This window comes from Stegodyphus dumicola, chromosome X1, assembly GCF_044657685.1.
Source record: "Stegodyphus dumicola isolate Sdum_Otavi_A_Nest chromosome X1, ASM4465768v1".
Lineage (NCBI taxonomy): Eukaryota > Metazoa > Arthropoda > Arachnida > Araneae > Eresidae > Stegodyphus > Stegodyphus dumicola.
In genome coordinates this window covers 179,997,488-180,018,696 of record NC_140780.1, presented here as the reverse complement: position 1 = coordinate 180,018,696, position 21,209 = coordinate 179,997,488, and the positions used below count along the sequence as shown (strand labels likewise).

The 21,209-nt window shown below is 31.5% G+C and overlaps 1 protein-coding gene across 9 annotated transcripts in view; it reads left to right on the top strand.

The window, feature by feature from the left end:
- LOC118188601 (SEC14-like protein 2) overlaps positions 1-21,209 on the top strand; it is a 171,850-nt gene that overhangs the window by 80,051 nt on the left and 70,590 nt on the right. For 8 of the 9 annotated variants that reach the window (XM_035359083.2, XM_035359088.2, XM_035359086.2 and 5 more), the window contains 4 exons: positions 3,638-3,707; positions 5,256-5,299; positions 15,839-15,901; positions 17,318-17,411. In XM_035359083.2, coding sequence (XP_035214974.1) covers positions 3,638-3,707; positions 5,256-5,299; positions 15,839-15,901; positions 17,318-17,411 — 271 coding nt within the window. The remainder of the gene's footprint in view (positions 1-3,637; positions 3,708-5,255; positions 5,300-15,838; positions 15,902-17,317; positions 17,412-21,209) is intronic. The other variant, XM_035359091.2, reaches the window with a different exon arrangement.

Below are 21,209 nucleotides of genomic sequence, written 5' to 3'. Positions count from 1 at the left end.
GTAACTTTCTTTTTAGTAAGTAATCGAGAATAGCAATATATAAGTTTTTTAAAAAGTAATTGTCGAGTTTTGGACATTTTGTGAAGTGCTGAAAAGGCTAAATGTACAACTAGAAACGCGTTTTAAATTTTTAAAAAATGGCGAGAAATTCGTTTTCTAGAAATTCAAAGAGCCACCCGAAAAATAACAATCGTTTAGCCAAAATTTGACTGAGATTTACTAAGAAATACAAAAAAATATGTGTTGCTACTCTTCCATAGTCAGGACTCTCTTCCTTTATGCATCAAACATGTTACGATTCTGTAAGCAGTGATGTCAAGTTAATCGTGAAAATCGGTAACAGAATATTCCACAGTAATATAAATTCTTTACGAACATTAATAATTAGAAGAATTCAACCTTCGAGTAGCATTGTTAAAAAAAGTAAGTTGGTATTTTGATTATGACGAAGGTTGTCGGTCTCATGACAGATGATTTGATTATTGGGAGGGGGAGAAAAAGACCGTTAAGATGAACATGTAGCCTTGCTTTTCGTTGTAAATGAAAACTAAGGTTAGCTCATCACGGCATGGCACTGGAGGTACCGAAAAGCTAGGAATGACTTCGCAAAGAGCCTTTCAGTTAAAATGGCTCGTATTCACTTTATATGCAAAAAATATTGTTAGAACTTCTTGCAGCTAATTCATTCGAATTCCAGATATTGAACAACTTTTCCACAGATTTAGATAGGTTACAAAGGAAAGTGCTATTTCCTCTCTCGAGATCTTGTCGCAGCCGAAGACAGAAAAGAGAAACTGCTTGTTTACTATTTAAAATTCTCCAAACAACAAAAGTACCCCCCCCAAAAAAAAAACACTGAAATTTGTCACTTCTTCCCTAAAAAGAAATAGCTATAGATAGAAAATTTCTAATCGGATACAGTTAAGAAAAAGATTATAAGTTTATACCTGGTATACTGACTGTATAAATGCATTTCAAGTAAATGAATTCATCCGTAAAAAATAACTTTTTTTAATTTCAAAAATATTTACATTCCTTGTACACCACATTGCATTTACATAAGGCTTACAGAGGAAAGTTAGAAAAATACAACACAGCATGAAACAAAATCAGCTTACAAATTCACACATGAAAGATATATACAGAAAGAAGAAAAATGCCATTTTATCTTGAACAAACACACGTAGAAGGAGAGAAAACTTGATGTTTAAAGAATTTAACTGGACATAAATAATAATAATAACTTAAAATTTTTGTTCATGCAAATTTCAGAGCTAATACAATATGTATTGTAGGAGGGCTAAAGTTCTGCATTTATCTCATATGTTTTGCATTTAAATGACTTTAAGTTCAATTTTTATATTTAATTACTCACGATTAAAATTCCCACGAAAGGAAATCGAAAAATAAATAATTAATCGGATCATATAATTACATTTTTTTAAATAGATACAATACATTTTTTAAATTGTAATAGATAATAATACTTCATTAAGGGCAATACATGCCAGCTATAAAATATAGTGGGCAACTTACTTCACTCTAAAGAAGCCTCGCAGTTTTGGTCAGTTGCTTCAGTTCTTGCACTCATTACGTTTTTGTGTCATTTACGCGCCGGAATCAAAACAGCAGTTTGCATTAACTCTTTGCACTCGAATTGTATTTCCCGAGCACTTGAATGTTTTAAGTAAATTACTCAAAGTTCTCGTGGGTACTCTATGGTTTGGTTAATATACTCTACTAGCTCTTACGTGTTACTTTAGAAATGCTAAAATATTTTCTAATTCATTGGGATACTTAATGTGTATTTATATTGCCTTTTCAAGGAAGCTTTACTCTATGAATCAATCACCTAAAGAAAATGTCTTTGGTGTTTAATTAAGGGAAACAAGTAGGACATGTTTAATGAATATTTTTTATTATGAGATTTATGAATATGAGCAGGATTTCATCCCAGAGAATGTTTGAAAAATGCAATAACTGGAAGAGTACACACTTAATGTATTGAAAACCATTATTGAATTTATATAAACTTTAGCGAAATAGTAAAAAAATTAAAGTAGCAAAATAATAAAAATATTTAAAATAAGTTTTATAGTTATTATATCCCATATGAAAAATTTCATGCAATGTAGATTAAAAGTCCGTCTGAATTGCTGAAGAGATTCTTATAGGAACTTTGAAAAGCGGAGCAAAAAAATCGATCGCTTCAATTATATGCCTGCATTTTCGTTTTTTACATGTATCTGCGAGTCAAATGTGAGTAGACCGAGTTGATAACATTAAAAACTTTTGCTTAGAAGATCCTTGGTTTTTTCTTCAAAATCTGTGCAGTCGCTTCCTGCACCCAGCTTTCAGCTTAAGAGTATGATCTTTCAGGCCCTCCCTGAACTAATCGTAAATGCGGGTGTTACAAGGCAAAAAATCCAGCCTCTAGGAAGATTATTTAAGAATTTTTGTTTCATTTTCTCAGCATTTCCACAGTTAACATGAGTCATATTGGATCACAAATTGCTTTTCAGCAAGATGATATCCGTGGTTAAAATTTCAGGGTGCTTATTCTTGATTATCTTGCGCAATTGTTGCGCATGACAGTCACATTAGCGATTAGCAGTGATAATCTATCCATGTTCAGAAAATTAAAAAAGTAATGGCTGCCAATAATCAGAATATAATGTCAGTAAAAACTTCAACACCGAAGATAACCGTTTAAAAATTTTTAGAAGGGAGTGCTTTTACGATTTTTACACTGTAAAGTTTTGCCATCTTCGAGCTCGTAGTAGTTTCTTACCAGTGTTTCGAGCTCAGAAATGCAGACAGCGATAAATCCAGAGAGCAAAGCAGCCAATAATTCACGCGTGCTTTAATAATAATGTATGCATCAAAAGCCATTCATATTTCTAGCCACCTGATTAATATTCAGTCACCCTTCTCCAGTTAAAACCATGCACTGTGCAATAGCTTTTGCTATTGATGGCATGATTGCCTTTTTCTGTTTCGTGCTGATTTAGAAGCATAGAGACTTTTCTTAACACCTAGGAGGTTGCGAAATTAAGAAATTCTTTCTTCCCATATGCGCGCGATATCTGTCAGTCATAAATTTGCAATGCGAGTTGTGTTCTTTTGCCTCCACTGCGGTGCATAACTGGAAATGCGAGCTGAGTTCATTGACGACCATCAAAGGTTAAAACGGCTTTTTTCAGTGCTTCATTATTTTCAATGACTTCCGATACTCACTATGCGAATATGCGGCAAAAAAGGCCGTTTTATGAAGCATCTAACAATCGTAAAATAACTAACCATACTACAGTACCCTTCCGGAAAGCGTACTTGGGAAGCGGGTCTAGATTCAAATTAATACAATTACAATTCAGATTTCACACTGGGAGTCTTCATAACCAGTGAGTCATCTGCATAGTTAAGAAATTATAATAAATATCTGCTTCTATTCATCTACAATGTAACATCATACAAACACAAGACAAGCTGAGTAGGTCAAACTAATAGGGCACGGGGTAAATCTTCCTGGCATTTATTTGACTCACGCTGCTTATGTGGCATTTAAGAATTAACCAGGAACATTGTAATTATAATCATAATCCTAAGTCTTGATAAGAATATTTTTTCACCCTCATAGCTAAAAGAAGCTGTAGCAGATGTCCATCAACCTCATTATGATGATTATTACTATCTGCGGTGGCTTAGAGGTAAGTTTCATTTGTCTTTAATTACTGAGACAGTAAACGTTTTTAGCCTGAAATTCTCGCCCTTCCCTTTATACAGTAAGGTAGATTTAATACAACTGTACTGTTTAATTTTTGTATAATTTAAAAGAAAAGTGAAAGTACTAGAAGGAAAAACTTAAGTTCAAAATGTTACACATTTTAGATTTTATGCAGCTTATCATGAGAAATATTTATTTATTTCATAGTATGAAGAAATATCTTCAAATATTTGCTTTCCAACAAAAAGTTTTAAAAAAATCGGGGAAAATGGACAGACATCCTTTTAAGACTAATTTGTTACTTCAATGTAATTTATTTTTAAAATTTTGATTTTGCCATTCAGAATTTAATAATAAGAAGAAATAATTAAAATAAGAAAGCTAGAAATGTAACCATTTTTTATTAATGTTTAGTTCTGTATCATTTTAATTAGAATTCTAGTTTTATGATGCTCTACTCTGTAAATCTGTCACTCACAGTTTACTCTATTATTTTAATTTTTGGTCTCATGATTGAATCAGGTAAAGGTTTTAGATCACAGACTTCCTTTTATTCATAACATTGACCAAACTAGAATTAAAAATAATAAGGAAAATGTTGGAGTGACACAATTAACAAAGTGTAGCAGAATATTTGAGTATACTTTCCTTAATACTTGAAAGGTTGAGAACGTGGAGATCTAGATGTACAATTTTTTTCAAAAAAGGTGGCTATAGACTTTTTAAAGGTTTTCTTAATATTGTTCCTAGATATACGCTTCCCTTTACTATATTCGTTAAAATAACACAGAGAATTTCATGAAAACATTTTCAGAACTGGAAGGAGAGCTCAGTAAAAATGAAATCTCACTTTTTATATGTAGTAGTTAAAGAATTTTCCGAACTTTTAGGTGCAAATTTCACAGAGATATTTTAAGAGCCAGCTTCAAATTTTATAACAAACAGTTTTCTCACTTGTGAAATCATTAATCGCTTAAACTTACGATCTTTACTCAATAGCCGACTTTTAAGCTAATTGTAGGTACTTACTGACTTCAGTAGGAACTTACTGATTTATATCATTTACCAGTAGGCTGCTGGTAAATGATACAAATCGATAAGTTCGTATTAGCGTATATATCTATGAAATTTATACTTAAACGTGTGGAACTTTTTATTTCTTAAACCATTAAAACAAAACGAACATTTTAAAAGTTAAAAGTTTTGCTTTACTGTAAACATTTTTGTCGTATAAATCCGCAGTGCTAAAACTTTTTTTTTTTTTTTTTTTTTTGTAAGTCAAAGGTCATTGAAACTGAAAATTCATCCATAGGGGTATTATTTAAGGAATTAAAGCCTATAGCCACATATTTCAAACGTCCTATACAGATACAAAAACTTTCTATACGTATCTTTATAAAGATAATTTTCAGCTGCATCATCTTTAATAAAACTGATTTTAATTAGTTTCATATCAAAGATCTGTAAACTTTCAATTTATGTGATAAACGAATTTCGTAAAACGGAATTGTAACTTTGTTTATAATTTCAGCCAGAGAATTTAATCCTGTCAAAGCTGAAGCTATGATGAGGAAAGTGAGTTGTTTTAATTTTGCTCTCAATGCATATACTTAAGGATCTGTACATGCTAATTTTACGTATAATTATGAGACGTACGTATTATTATGAGAAATGTACACTTCCTTTATGCTAATATATTTATGTGATAAAAATTATGCATACTGTAATGAATTCATAGCGTCATAATAAAGACTAATTGTTTCGTATCCACGTTCAAGCAGTGTTTAATGCACTACAAATTTAATGTAGAATATTAATTATTAACCCACTAGTGATTTTTCCCGTACATCATACAGGTAACTCTTTCCTTGCGCAGACTGATTTATCCATATGCGAAACGGTTATCTCATTCCTCAAGTTTAGTTTCTGACAATCCAGTATCATTTGTTTTAGTTTACTTTGTTTCTAGATGGCGTTACCTGACCGTAAGAACAAGATTGTAGTGTGCCCCCCCCCAATATAATTCGCAGTGAAATAAGCACTTTCGCACATATACCATTGTGTAATATTTTCTAAATGTTTCTCTTATCAAAGTTTTATTTCAAATTTAAAACTTTTATAATCTTATTACTAAAAGCATATAAAATAGCTTTTAAGTTATATTACTGTAATTTGCATGTTTTGTTTTTTGTTTTAAAATATACCAAAAAAAATTCTCTTTCTTGGCCGATCTTGTTTTAAAATCAAGGATTATAGGGAGAGGAAATATTAAGTTTTAGCTAAAATTTCCAGATGAGTCATAAATACGAAATGTAAAGCTATGTAAAATGTTTATTACTACCTGCATATGTTAAAAAAGCGAACAATACAGGAGTATTTAATGCAAAATAAACTTACGACTGATACTTACGAATGTACAAAAAACCAACATTACAGGGCTAATTGCAATTTTTATGTCGTTCGAGAAAGTTCAGCTTTATAACGTTTCAAAATAATGAGGCAGATTTTGAATATAAAGAATATTTTCAAAAATAATGAGACAAGTTTTGAATATATATTTTCAAAAGGTTGTATAAACTTTTGAAATAAATTAATGGATATGTGATTAACATGATTACATATAAATATGAATAAATACATCTTATATCTACTATTTTGTGTTTAAAAATGTTAAGTCCCAAGAAAATATAAATTTGTAACAGCACGGGTAGGTCGCCTGTCTCCCACATCACATCGATATAATATTGTCCCTCATTGTTTCGAGATTCACCGCAGAGGGGGAGCTCACACGGCAGCATAAGGCAACGCCAACCGCCTTGTTCTGTAATATCATTCGCAGTTTCGAAATTTAAATAATCTTTCTCGAATCTACATGTGCTATTCAAAAGTACAGTATACAGTGATCCATAATATAAATAATGCCTACAGTCTATACAGACAAATTACGTATTTAATTGATTATTTGAGATCGGAGTAAATGCATCAAATTAGTTTATTTTTCATGTTAAAAGATAACGAATTAAAGCGTTGATTCGAATTATGTTTTGCATATTTATACATTAATCCTTTTCTACCAAAATACATCAAATTACTGCCTTTTAAAATTATATTATCATAATTATAAGTTACGTTTTGCCGCAGTTTTTGTAGTATTTTGTTTTTTTATCATCAACTTCTTTTACCCACCTCAAGTTACTGTAGAGAATATTTTTTTTTTCGGAAAAACTGTTTCATTAGGGGCAATTCTTTCTATGTTGAAAGCTAATAGGTTTTCTTGTTTGCATAGTTCTATGTGATTATCAACCTATGTTCATAAATCACTAAAATTAGTTACTAAAATTAGTTTAAAAATTTCCAACTCAATGGCAGTAAGCAGTTGTTCTTCGGAAAGTTCGTTCTTATGCTTGAAACGAATTAAAACGTTCTCAAGCTTGAAAAAATTAATTTCGGATATACTTACGCTCAAGTATGTCCGAAAGCAGACTGAACTATCTAGCACTTTTATCAATTAAATTTGACAGTGCTAATTCGATTTCATTTGAAAATGCGATTAAAATTTTCGTTGAGAATAAATTCAGACGAAAAGTGTAATGCGAGCGAAAGAAAAGGTGTTTTTTATTTAGTTGAATATATATGATATGTAAATATGTTACAATATATGAGCTTTTATATTCTCTTGGAAGGATTTTTTTTGTTGCATTTTATGTGATTCTAATGAAAGCTCTCATAACTTCCATATTCCTTATTTTATTACATATTTTTATTTTTGTAAGATATATAACATAGGCGGCGATTTAGTTCAGCCTGTAGGCTGCACATCTATTAATATGCCTTTGTATATATAGGGTGCGGCAGCGTTCATAGTCAGATATTAAAAGCACACCATAAGGCAGTAACTGTAATTTATTTGTTACCTCTTATGTCAATTAATAATTAAAGGTATGCCATTTAATAATGTGTAAATCATTGTCCATTGCGTGGATTACGTTTTGAGCATGATGCCCCCTATTCACAACACATTCATCTAGGCGACATTGGAAGCTTGCCATAATTCGGCGTAACGTATTCTCTGGGACATTGCCGACGGCAGTTCAACATTGCCGACGATCCTTCAACTCAGGAATGGTGGCACAACGTGTTCGGAAAACTTCTTGCTTCAGGTGCCCCCAAAGTCGGCACATGAAAGACCAAGTGAGCGAGGTGGCTAGGAAATGTCACCAAAACGGGAAATTACTCTACCTGGAAATGTCTGTCGCAATGGTCCATTCACCTGGAACTTTCCCATAACGTCCCAAGTTGAAATGTTGCCGAAATAGACGCTGAGTAGCAATAACAGAGTAGTTATTTTTTAAATAACTTTCAACAGCAAAGGAACGATGCTGTGTACTCCAACGATCCATATCACTGTCACATTCAAAATGGCAACTCATTAGTACACGAATGCGGCACGAGCTGGCACGCATTCATGCAGTACGTCATTGTGCTACGCAAATGAAATTACGCTATGAACGCTGCCGCACCCTATACTTTGTATTGTTAACTATAATGAAGGAACTTTTTTATATTAAGAGCTTAAGTATCAGTACAAGTCCTTTTACATTTAAAAAGAATTTCATCAAAAGCATTAAGGAATTGAACATTACAGGTTCGAAACTTTCTTATCTAATCTATTTCTTATCTAAAACTTCTAATCGAAGCTTTCTTATGTGGAAATTGCACAATTTTTACTTTAGGTGACAACTGAGTCTAATAAAAAATTACGTACTTGTTCCTAGGGTAGCATTCTGCCCGAGATGTACTGCACATAATTTAATCGCTATATGCAAACTCAGTGTTGCCTCTCTTCACAAGAACTAATTTTCTTTAATAATAAATAAGATGCTTTTAGGTTTAGCTTCCTTGAAACGGTACTAGATGCTACAATAATGCAGTATAAAAGGCACATTTTCTAAATTAAGTTTTGCTAGGAAGTTACTGATTTTTTTTCCTGTTATATTGTTTCCATTTTTCTATTTATTTTACTCATCAAGTTGTAAGCATTATAACTTATATTTTTCATGTTATTATAAGTACAAGTACATGGCATTATAAGTAAATATAAAAAGAAGCAGCTTTTATCTCACAGCAAATTCAAGTCTTAGCCAGGGAACACTTAACACCTCATATATACATACAAAGATAGTGTAAGTAAAGAGACTTAAGGAATCTGGCTCTCTAAGCACTGCCAGATTTTACCTTTAAACTTATCTTCAGATTAATATTGAATAATTTATATATATTCATAAAATGCAATGCCATGAAGGAGTTTTCCGACTGGGAAAAAATTGTGCCACGTATCATAAATGAAAATACAAATAAAAGATATAAGTATCGAACCAATTTAACAACATTGCTCATACAAAATATGTATTTCAAGAAGCCTTTATGAGAGGCAATAAGAGCTTCTTTTTTATCATGGTAAATCAAAAATGCTCTGTGTCCCTGTAGTACTAATTGCCAGGCTACTTCGATCCAAATCCAGAGTTCATTGAAATTATCTACCGGAGAAAAACAATGGATCAGAAGCCGAGAGATCATATCCCATACATGTCGATGCCAGTCGATGACATTTTTGCGAATGAGTAGTTATGGGAAGAAGCGGTGGGAATACGACAGGAATTTCGGGTGGAAAATGATCAGATGTCAGTTTTTAGAATATCCTCAACAGGAACGGTATGACTAACGGAAGGGTATGATTTCAATTTCTACCCTAGAAATGTTTATGCGAAGCTCTCTGAGCACCAGATGCCATCGAAATCCTAGAAGCAAACAGGATTTACCTTTAGAATATACACAAGTATACAAGTCCTTTAGAACTGCTCAAGTACTACGTTTAAGAAGAAAGCTGCACGCCCGATACCGCAATTCGAGTGATATGTCTATCATCTCATGGTGTTACCAGATTTCGTATTTCATTGTTGGAATTTAAACGTATACGGTTTCTCTTCAATCCGCTGTTTTTTCATATTCGTATTACTATCACATTTCTTACATTCACAATTATTTTCACATTTATAGGGAATACGACACCTGTCTCTCGTCACCTGTCTCTCGTCAGTGCCTGTCTCTCGTCAATTTCGTCACTTGTCTCTCGTCAGTGCGACGAGAGACAGGTGCCGTACGAAAATCTTCTTTATGCAGATAGATAATTCATTCCCATTCCAACAGTGTAATTTGCTTATATGGTGCCCTTTGACTTCGAAGATATGTAATTACTTCTACGGGATAGTTTTGAATTGTCAATTATACACTATTTTTGTTTTGTACTGTTCCACATAACGTTTACTTTTATACGCCCCACACGACTGTTCATGGGACGCTGCTAAGCCCAAGTAAGCGCATTCGCTCTGCATTTCTAATCATTTGCATATCAAACCTATTTTATATTTCCCGTTCATTCACTAGGCTGACTCTTTCACGACGTTGCAGTTTTCATAAACACGACTGTGTAATTATTGTTAATAATTCATTATTAATTATAAATTATTCAGTATTATTTTACCCTAAATATGATATTTAACAAAGTATTACTGATTAATAAAAATTATTTATATAAACAATAAAAATATTAAGAATTTCTCTCCTTAAAATTTAAGTAAGAAATTAATGCTATATTAATAAAATGTTCGTTATTAAATATTAAAATAGCTCATTGACTCTTTCACGATGTTGGAGTTTTCATAAACATGAATGTATAATTACTATTAATAATTCATTTTTAATTATAAATTATCTAGTTAAACATGATTGTGTAATTACTATTAATAATTCATTATTAATTATAAATTATCTAGTATTATTTCGCCATAAATGTTATGTTTAACAAATTATTCATTAATAAAAAGATTTATTTGAATAAACAATAAAAATACAAAGAATTTCTCTACTTAAAAATTAAGCAAGAAAGTAATGCTATTAATGTTAAGTTCGTTATTAAATATTTCATTGGTGAAAACTTCATTATTTTTAAAAGCATTCAACGCAAATATACAATAAAAAGTTGCGTATTGCGTTGAGATAATTTTCCTCTTCAGAACTGTACAGTCTTTTAAAATAGAAGGAAAACTTATATTAAATAACCTAGTATTGATGTTAGAAATGTCTGTCATTCAGTCTTTCCAGTTTCGCATCACTTTATATTTATTACGTCACTGTATGTTACCACAGCATGAACTGTCTATGAGGCCTAGGAAAATTTCCATTTCTCACAGGTGATGCCAGTCTTGCTACAGATTTTTATCTTTCCAGCTAAACTCTCAGTTTTAAGGCTACTTCCAATCCCGATTAAGTAGGCTCTTAATTTTTCTGTCAAATTATAAAAGCGACTTTAGGTCTAGGTTTATCACACTGTATTGTGCATACAACTGTGATAAACTGTGCGACAATAAACAGTGTTGTTGTTGTGACTTATCTCACTTGTCTGTCACTTATCTGACAGTAATACAATATCAAGTCCACGAACTTTATCGTACCCAAGAGGCAAGGATTATGACCGTCACTGGCTTAGGCTCTGGGCATCTAATAAGGTGACTGTACGCTTTTGCTCAGCTCCGTGTGAGTTTTGAAGGAAACCTCCCTGGGGCTTGGACGCATGGGTCTACAACTCCTGTTCCCCTTTCACAAACGTCTCGAAAGATCTTTCAGCTGGACACTATTTTAAGTGCATTCATGCCTTAACGACACTATACACTTACAAACATTAATGCCTTTTTCATTTTATAATCAATAATTAAGACAACTTCTGTATAATTTCTATCGATACTTCATTTTTGATTATATATCACATTGATATAATTTATAAGTTATCTAAAGTTACCTTTTAAATAGTTTCTCATAATTAGTGTAGTTGATAAAATGTTCATAAAAGACGTTTCTAATGCCATGTATATTATGTACCCAGCTATAACTTTTTTTGTATTTTATATTTCCTCTATAAACGATGGTTGACTGATAAAGCAATGGCAATGCCAGTCGCGTAGCTAGGATGGGGCAAAGGGGGGGGGACATCTGTTCCCGGGCGCAACATCGCCCAGACGCTCTATCCCTTCCTGTGTGCTTCTTGAACAGTATAAAAACATCTTTGCCTCTCAAATTAAATACATTAAAAATTTAACGTTAACGTCAAACATTTTAGTATTTGTCCATTACCTGGATTTAAAATGATTTTGTGTGGTTTAAGAGAAAAGACTATGATAAATCGCCAAATATGGCATCCTTGTTAAACTAAAAAAGTGAGAAAATAGGACGCCATAGTCGTAGTCGATACCTATATTTATCACTAAAATCTCAAATCCCAGCTATTTCTAATTTTGATTATGTAAGTATGAATTTTCTTTATTGCTTAATAATAATTATTTAGTTTTATTAATTATTTATTTTCTACCAAAAAAAGCAAAGCCGGCACATATCTTCTGTTCTTACCTAATTGCTAAGCTTCCGCGCCCCAATGGAATTCCAAGACAGAACACCTCAAGAGGTGTTCCGAGGGTTTCCTATTTTCAAACTCTCGATAGGATTTCGGCTCCTGGTATATTTTGAGTGTCCTTTGTTGCCCAGACATTATACTCTTACAAACATCCGTGCCTTCTCTGGGATTGCCGAGATGTTCGGTACAGTAGTCAGCTTCACTAACCACTATGGTCGTCTCTAACTATTCAGCTGATTGCTTAGCTATAGGAGGTTAAGAATTTTAGTGCATTTTTAAGCTGCTTTTTTTTTTTTTTTTTTTTTTTTTTTTTTTTTTTTTTTTTTAAAGTTACTGTTTCAAATGGTGGCGTTCTTTTCGTTAATGTTTTTTTTTTTTTTTTTTTTTTTTTTTTTTTTTTTTTAAATTCAGCATTTCTTTGTTGTAGCTCAATCTTTTGAATGTGACACTTGTTTCTGGATCTCTTAAACTATTTTTGTTTTAATACCTGAAGGCAGGTGTTATTGTTTTTAATATTCGAATTTTGGGTCATGATAAATGAAAATTTTTACCCTTTCACTTGCGAGAAATATTTGTTGAAAGCCTTGTGTGTAAACGATCCAGCGGTAAAAATTGTGAACGTCTGAATAGTTAGATTTTCTTAATATAATAAGTGCAATGGATTCTGTGGTGCATTAATTATAATTGTATTATACCATACCACGTTTTCCTCATACTCTAGTGTTCGGTTTTTCTATTTTGGACATTAGTTTTTAATATATGACTTTTATTCTGCGTATCTTAAATTTCTGGGTGTCAATTCTAAAACCAGTCGACCTGTTGCAACTGATTAACTTAAAAACATTTCAATTGAAAGGTTTTTAAGTTGCAGTCTTAAAATGGTATCTGTATATGAAGATAGGATTAAATTTGTTGTTGGTCTTGATGGAGTTTCTGTAATAATGTATCACATGCTTTATGGCTTTATGTGTGTAATAATTCAAAAGTTGTTGCCACAGCAGAGAACACGATTTCTGGAGTGTCAGAGCTTGGTGCAAAAAAGATGCTAGCTGTCGCGTCGATTTAACATTTTTTTTTATTCGTGAGACGAACATTCTTATTTTAAATTACATAGCCCAAATTTACGCGATATGCGCATTCGTTCTGGAACTTGTGCCTTTTCTGCATCTTAGAACAATTAATTTCGATGAAGGAAATCGTATATTTTCGAATATTTTAGAGCAGCAGGCAGCAAGCTAGTTGACAAGAGAAAAGGGAGAGCTAGAATTCAACGGGTCCAAGATAAAATTGCGGATCAAAAGAATTTAGTTTAAGCTTTGTTTTGATTAATTAATTTTATGTTTCGATTTTCAACTTATGAATTTGTTATTATTTAAAACACTATGTAAATATCTGCATTATTAGTTTTATGTAAAATTCACGTCAGGAAGATTAATTTTGAAATCAATTTTAAATGATTCGTTACAAGTAGTTTAGGATAAAAGGGTAAATATTTAAATTAAAATAGACAGTTAAGGGGCTATTAAAAATTAAAGCTAATATTATGATTTACAGATTTTTTATTTTACATGTATGTAAAAATTCCAGTCTTTAAAGATGCCTTTACAATATTTAAACTGTATCTTGTACCACTTTTTTTAAAGTTCATACTTCATTCTAAAAATATATGAGTATAAATCTCATTGCTGTAAGAAAAGATGATGATTCAAATTCGAATGATATATTACTACACATATTTTTATGATGTAACTTATGGTATTCTGTTACTACCCTTTAGCTGCATCTCTGAAATTAATTTCATTTTATGTTCATTTTCCACATATATTCAGGAGAAAAAATTATTTTGCTTGAAAGAAGTTTATAGCTCCTTTTTTCCAAAATCCCGAATTTTCATGTAAAGGTAAATCCCGAATTTTCATGCTTGAAAATTTAAATTAACAACTATTTTGTATCTTCAATTGCCTGTTCAGAATATATAATGAAGTTGAGATATTGCTTATGTTTTGACAGGATTACTAAGTTGACAACCTTTGATGTCTAGCCAGTGTGATTGTTCCTAATGTATAAATCACCATTTATTAGTTTGCACCAATCTAATGCACAGATACTGATATTTATCTTAGTCTAATACACACTTTTGATTACAGCATTCTTATTAAGTTAGTAACGTTATCTCGAGCAGTAACCACAAACGCTTTTTCCAGTATAGTTCCAACTTGTAGTTTGTCAGTAATATAAAATTTATTTTATGTCTTCAGGACTTATTATGTTAAGTATAAGAAACATGAAACATATTATATAATTTAAAGTGCATTTAAAGTTTTTTCAAATTCTTTAAAAAATTAAATTTTACTCGCCATACATAACAAAATTTCAGTATCTCTCTTACATTAATAACATAGGAACGAAGAAAATAAGCAAAAGGAAATTCATTGATTCAGCTAAATTTCTGAAATAATTCTTAAAAATTTTAATTTTTAATAGATTTGCTGTTTCACACCGATTCGGGAAATATTAAATTCTAATATATTATTTGATTGCGAATATCTTCATTTGAAGATAGAATTACTTAAGGGAATATTTGAAGAAAAAAACATTCTTCAAACATTTCTTCAAACATTCTGTTAAGAACAGAATTTACAGATTTTTAAAATACGTGGTTTAATTTTTACCTGCAGTCTAAAGTAGCAGCTTCTTGAAAGCTATTTCTGCTTATATTGGGCCTATATCTTTTGAGAAATAGTTCTCATAAATTTTCCATATCGTTAAGATCTATAATAGATGAATATAGGCCAAAGTTATTTTGCAAACATTATGAGACTAAAACCAGTTCGTAGCAGCAAAAGAAGAGTACAGAGACGCATTATCCTCGTAGAAAATACCGAGGGCGATTTCTTTGATCTTGAAGTTTTTAAGACAATTTTATTCTTATCAATGCTATATTAAGAGACTCAAGCTCTAAAATCAATAAAACAAATTTGAGAGCTTTTCTTCTAATTTCGGAAGCTCTTGAAAGTTCAGCTTAATTTGTTTTTCAGGTTTATAAAAAATAAAAGGACTGACTTCACATGAGAGGCTTCAAAGTATTTATTTAAAATTTCAAACCGGCTGAAGTGCAGTTTTGCGTGCTTGCGACAGAAGGAAGCCTTAGGACCTAATAAATATGAAATTAACTTATAACGATTTTTCTCCTCAGAAAGGCTATGAAATTTTTAACTAATTTTTTTCTTTCGAAGCCTTTTAACTTTTATTAAATCATTTGTTCTTCCTTTAATTCTTATAAATCTAAAAGGAATTCAAGTTTTTATATAAATTAAATACGTTTGATGTTTAAAGACGTTTAATGTTTTCATATAAATTAAATAAGTTTAATGTTTAAAGAACTCACACAAAAGCTAAGCTTTTGTCTCACTGACTGTGAGACAGCCTTAAGTATTTTAAAGAGATAAGATGATTTGACAAATAATGTTACATTTATGTATAAAATCTTACGTTATTACATATAGTAAACGAAGTCTTCTCTTTACGTCGGAACATGAAACAAAATATTGGAATTTATGCATTTTTTTGCTCGCTTTGCTTACAGAATTTAAGATTTTTATTAAAAAATATTTCTATTCGTACAATTTTTTTTTATTTTCTTCGTCTAGAATCTGATGTTTCGGAAGGCAATAGGAGCTGATACTATTCTGACTGATTATAAACCTCCTGAGGTCAGTATGAACTGTGCATGTGCCAAATTATATTTTTCGTGTATACTTGGCAGAATGATGTATGTCCTCCAAGTACTATAGAAACAGAACTTATAGATGTTAATTTAGAAGTCAAACAACAGAAATCAGCGTTATATTTGCAATATTTTCAGAGGACTAGTTTCGATAGTTTTACCGAATCATCATCCTCATATTACTTGTTGATGTTATCGGAGGTTTGGAACTCGTCCTCATGTTCTGCTAACAATTCTTGAGACGTCAGGCAGTGTGAATGCATGCCCAGTGTATATGTTATTCGCTGCCTTTGATATATAAGCACTGCCATTCGAAGGACCTTGCGGCTATACAGTCCCATTTTCAACATTCTTCGGTGCACTATGCATGTTCCAAAACTCAGCGCTGGACTTAATTTTGAAAGATTTGAAGGCAAAAATGAATTAAATAACCGCAAAGTTCAGAAAACTAGTTTTGCCAGACGAATAAACAGATACTGATTGCAAAAAGTTAGCGGACAAAATTAAATTTCGATCAAGTTTGATTTCTCGCAATCCAGCTATTATCAAAATTTGTTAAGCTCTTGCAAGTAAAGTAGCACTGCAAAATTTGATACTTTATATGAGAGTTAGTATAAGAAAAGGTTTTACTCTTTTAATGACAGAAAAATAAGCTTCCTTAGAGTAAAATATATTAAAATTTATTTTTAAGATCTAATAAAGCAAATGATCTTCTGTTTCCTTGCAGTTTTTATCGACTGAAAATAGTATGGTTCAAAAAGCAGACCTTAATCAAATATTTCAAATTTTAACTTCTAAGGGTTTAAAACTAAGCGGAAATTTCTTGTTCTCAAACTTATGGCTGGCCTTAGGCGTTATACCTAATGCTTCGGTTGCTGCTTAAATACTAAGACACAAGATTAGATTTTAGCGTCGAAGGGATGCGAAAAGGAGGGAGAAAATACCTTATAAGATTCAAGTTAAAACTAACACAAAACTTTATTAACCATAACTTGTTTGCTATGCAAATAAATTGGTAATAACTTAATTCGTAAAACTCAACAAAAATTACTGGCTGGTAAGTTTAACTGTGATAATCTTTATTTGTGATAGATAAAAATATTGAAAATTATTTGTCAAAGTCAGTATTTTTAAAACTTTTTGTAAGAAATCACTGCAAGAATTATATATCATACTAAATCTGTACAACTTTTGATCGCAGGTCTCGTAAGAAGGGGAAAAGAGGGAATAATCCAACAATCCACTGAAATTTAAGCATCTGGCCTGAGATACAAGCGCAATATTTTTTTACTTTGTTATATGTGAGAATATTTAAAAAAAAATAATTACTTATGATTAAAATAATTACTAGTTCGGTTTTCTGTTTTATGTATTTTCTAACTTGATCAAAATTTCTTCTTAGCTGATTGATAAATATTACCCAAGAGGATACATCGGCCCTGATAAAGATGGATGTCCTGTACGTGTCATGCCATTTACGAATCTCGATCTGCGAGGTAATTTTTTTTTTTTTTTTTTTTTTTTTTTTTTTTTTTTTTTTTATGCATAGATGAAGATTGATTTAAAATGTTTAGAATCTAATTCATGTAAATTATAAAGAAAAATCACATCAAGGTAGTGTTCAGAGTATGTCGGGAAATATGAAGTTTTATTTTTAAGGAATGTTTCCAGTAAATTTCATAAACGTGCTGCCATGGTTAAATTATTACGACCATCGGGTCCGTCGGGTCTAAATTTCTCATTTTTTTTATATTTAAGTTGGCATCTCTGATGTTTGACATTTGTTATGTTTAATCATTAAGGTTACTAAAAATGGATCTCTATTAAAAAAACTGTTTTTGCTTTTTGTTAAACATAAACAAAAAAACAACTGTACTGTTTTTGTTAAAACACAATAAAATAAGTCTTATCAAGCTTTAACTGTAAATGCAGTACGATATCGAACTTTTCGTGGGATCGGTTGGACGTTATGGACATCGAAGAAATGTGGCTTCAACATCTTTGGGCCACAAGCAAGAGAAAACCATTGATTTGTTAAGCCATTTCCCTGGCCGTATGTGGTCTTGCAACTTGACACCGTGCAGTTTTTTTCCTTTGGAATTTTGTAAAGCCCAAGGTCTATGCCAATAAATGATAAACAACTTCTAAAGTGAAAACCGAAATCCAACCATCCTTTATTGCTGAAATTGAGAGAATGACTTGGAAAAGATCTTCGAAAATTTCATTACAAATGTCGGGATATGCCATCATGAACATGACAGCCATTTGACCGACATCAGATTCCATAGTTAATCTCAACCTATCTTTTATATAACTCAATTAAAGTGCCCAATTAAATAATAGTTTACACTGTTTCGTTTTAAAATTAAATCCGGCATATTGGAGTAAAACTTGGAAATCATCAAAATGCATTGTTAAAGACGTTTTTATAAAGCAATAGTAAGGTAATAAATTTTATTTTTGTTGTTAACATAATCTTAGCTTTTAGCTCCTTCTAACTTAAGAAATCTTATCACTCAAGAAGATCTTTCTTCATTTTCTTTCAAAATAAGCAAATCTGACATACAACACTCCAGAAGTATTATTTGGAAATTCATAAACGAGATTTTCTGTGTTATACTGGGTGTTTTATCTCAGTGATTACAAACTTTCGGAGAGATAGAGTACACCTAGACGAGGAAAAATCACACAGCAATGCATGGTCGAAAGCGTTTTCCTAGCATTGTAGTAGGGGTAGTCCGGTGTATTGGCCAGCAAGATCGCCAGATTTCAGTTGCATTGACTACGTCCTCTGGGGGTATGTCAAGACACCGGAACACCCGCTGCTTTCAAGAACATCAAGTATTTCATGTGCTGGTGATGTGAGGCCTGCGTCACGCCCCGAGGTCGTAATTTCGAACACTTTCTTTGATGAAGATTGTTGTCTGTTTTTGTTCTTATTTCTTGGTATCTGCTATACTAAGTATAATAAACATATTTTTTCACCCTGTGCGTGTCCTTCCTTTTATATGTTTTGTGTTGCTACTACAGCGTCAAGACCATGCATTGCTATGTGATTTTCCATCGTCTGAGTGTATTCTATCTCTCTTGAAGCTTGTAACTACTGTGTTGAAATACCCTGCATAAGAAAGTGGTCTAAAACTGCGGGCCAAAGGCGGTCTCTGGAACAATTTTGTGTGACCCGTATGTACATTTCAATCATGCTTTTTGGGGAGGGCAAATGCGCTGTTACAAAGATTTCAAGATATAAGTTATTTAAATACTGCATTTTTATTATTTTCATTACCATTAAAAGCGAGCATAAGTAACGTACCAGGAATTCTATAAATTAATTTACAACTAAATTAAATTACAATGTGACATAAATCTTATTCAAAGATTTGAAGGTACAGGTTTTATTAATTTTAATTCGTACTGGTCAAAAAATAAATAAACTCAGTTACAAATTTTGCACTAAAAAAATCACTTAGCTTAGGAATACATTTATATATGAACTTATAATATATAATCTCAGTTTGAAAAGATAATATTTAGCTCATCAATATATTTGAAAAATAAATCGCAACCAATAAAAATGTCTTGCAGCTAGCAAACTTTAGATTTCAGATGGAAAATAAACATAAAATTGGATATTTTTTTTTCGGGGCCCACCAGCGGCCCGCTGAATACTGGTAGTTCGGTCCGAGGTTCGAATCCCGCGAAAGGGCTGGCTGCATGGGCGTTTTCGTGGTTTTCCCCATGTGTAACGTGTATACGAGTCAATTTCCCTTAGGAAGTTCTCCACGAAGGCATCCCTCCCCTTAGGCAGATAGACCTAGTGTGCTTTACCATAATTAAATAAACCAAACCAAATATGTTCCCTTTATTATTATTTATGTATGTACTGAATTTTTAGAAAGCGAAATTTATATTCTTTTTATTTTGTTAATACAAAATTTTCATTCTGTTAAGAAAATGTTTCGTTATACCTTTAATGATAAACTTCATCTTTCTTATAGGCTCATTTTATACTTCGATGCAAATATGATTGACGCAGTTTGTCAGGAACTCATATTCAACTTTTTTCTTCCTTTTGCTGCACGTTTTATAATGATTATTTTTGCTTAATTTCAGAAACTGTATATGCATATTTTTGAATGATTTGAGAGTTGAAAGAACAGATTTGTTTGATTTACAAATTCATACCATCAATACTGAGTTATGTATGTGCTACTTTTATGCTCCGGACTAAATAATTTTCACTAATAGTTTATATATGCAGTACTACTTTAAGCTCCATAATCCAAAAGTATTTTCCAGGATTTTTTATGACATTTGCTTGAAGTTTATTACTTAGTTGATGTAAACATACTATTCCATAATGCTTGTTCTCCATATTAAACTCTTTTTTGTAATTTTTGTCCAAAAGGTTTGATTAATAGCAAGTAATACTCAGAATAAAATAATGGTGAAAGGAAATGTACGTAGACTGTTTCTTATAGACTGTCACAGGCCGTTATATTAAACACTGCTTAGCAAAGTTTCCTACCCGTAATTTACACTTCCTTCCAGGCATCTGTGGTGATGTAACGATTAACCTGTGATTTTATGCAGTTTTAGTTTAATTTTCTTCAGAACAGTCCATTAATATAAAATTACAAAAGACAAGTTTCTTTAAAATAGAGATTTTCATTAGGAAAAAAAAAAACCTGTAATTAAAAAAAAAAAAAAAAAAAAAATCCGAGAGACTAAAAATTATTATTTCATTCAAGTGTTTTTGTATAATAAAATTATTTGGATTTTTTTTTTTTTTTTTACAGTGAGTTTTATTCTTGCGATGGTTGAAATTATCGAAGAGCTTTCTATATTTTTTAACTTTCTGTGTGTTACCTTTATTTATTAATTATCTTGTTATTCGCACTTAAACCATAAAATTTAGTTCAACAGCAATATCGCAATATTGCAAAATAATTTTAAAATGAGCATATCTTTAAAATTTCCAATACACAGTCTCACGCGCGGGAAATTAAAAATGTTTTCTTCTCCTGTATTGCCATTCCTCGCTTTGAAATCGTTGAGTTTGTTAATAAAAAATTCTTTAATGTCTGAAAAAATATGAAATAGATAATAAAACAAATTCCAAATTAGGGCTTCCAGATGCACTGGATATTTACGTTATTCAAAATTTGGTGGCTCTAGGTACCGTTATTTTATCACAATGCGAGAAACATACATACATTTATCTAGACTCTTCCTTATTTAATTTCTTTAAATATAATACAGGGCTGTAATACTTGGTGGCAGCAGTTTGAAAA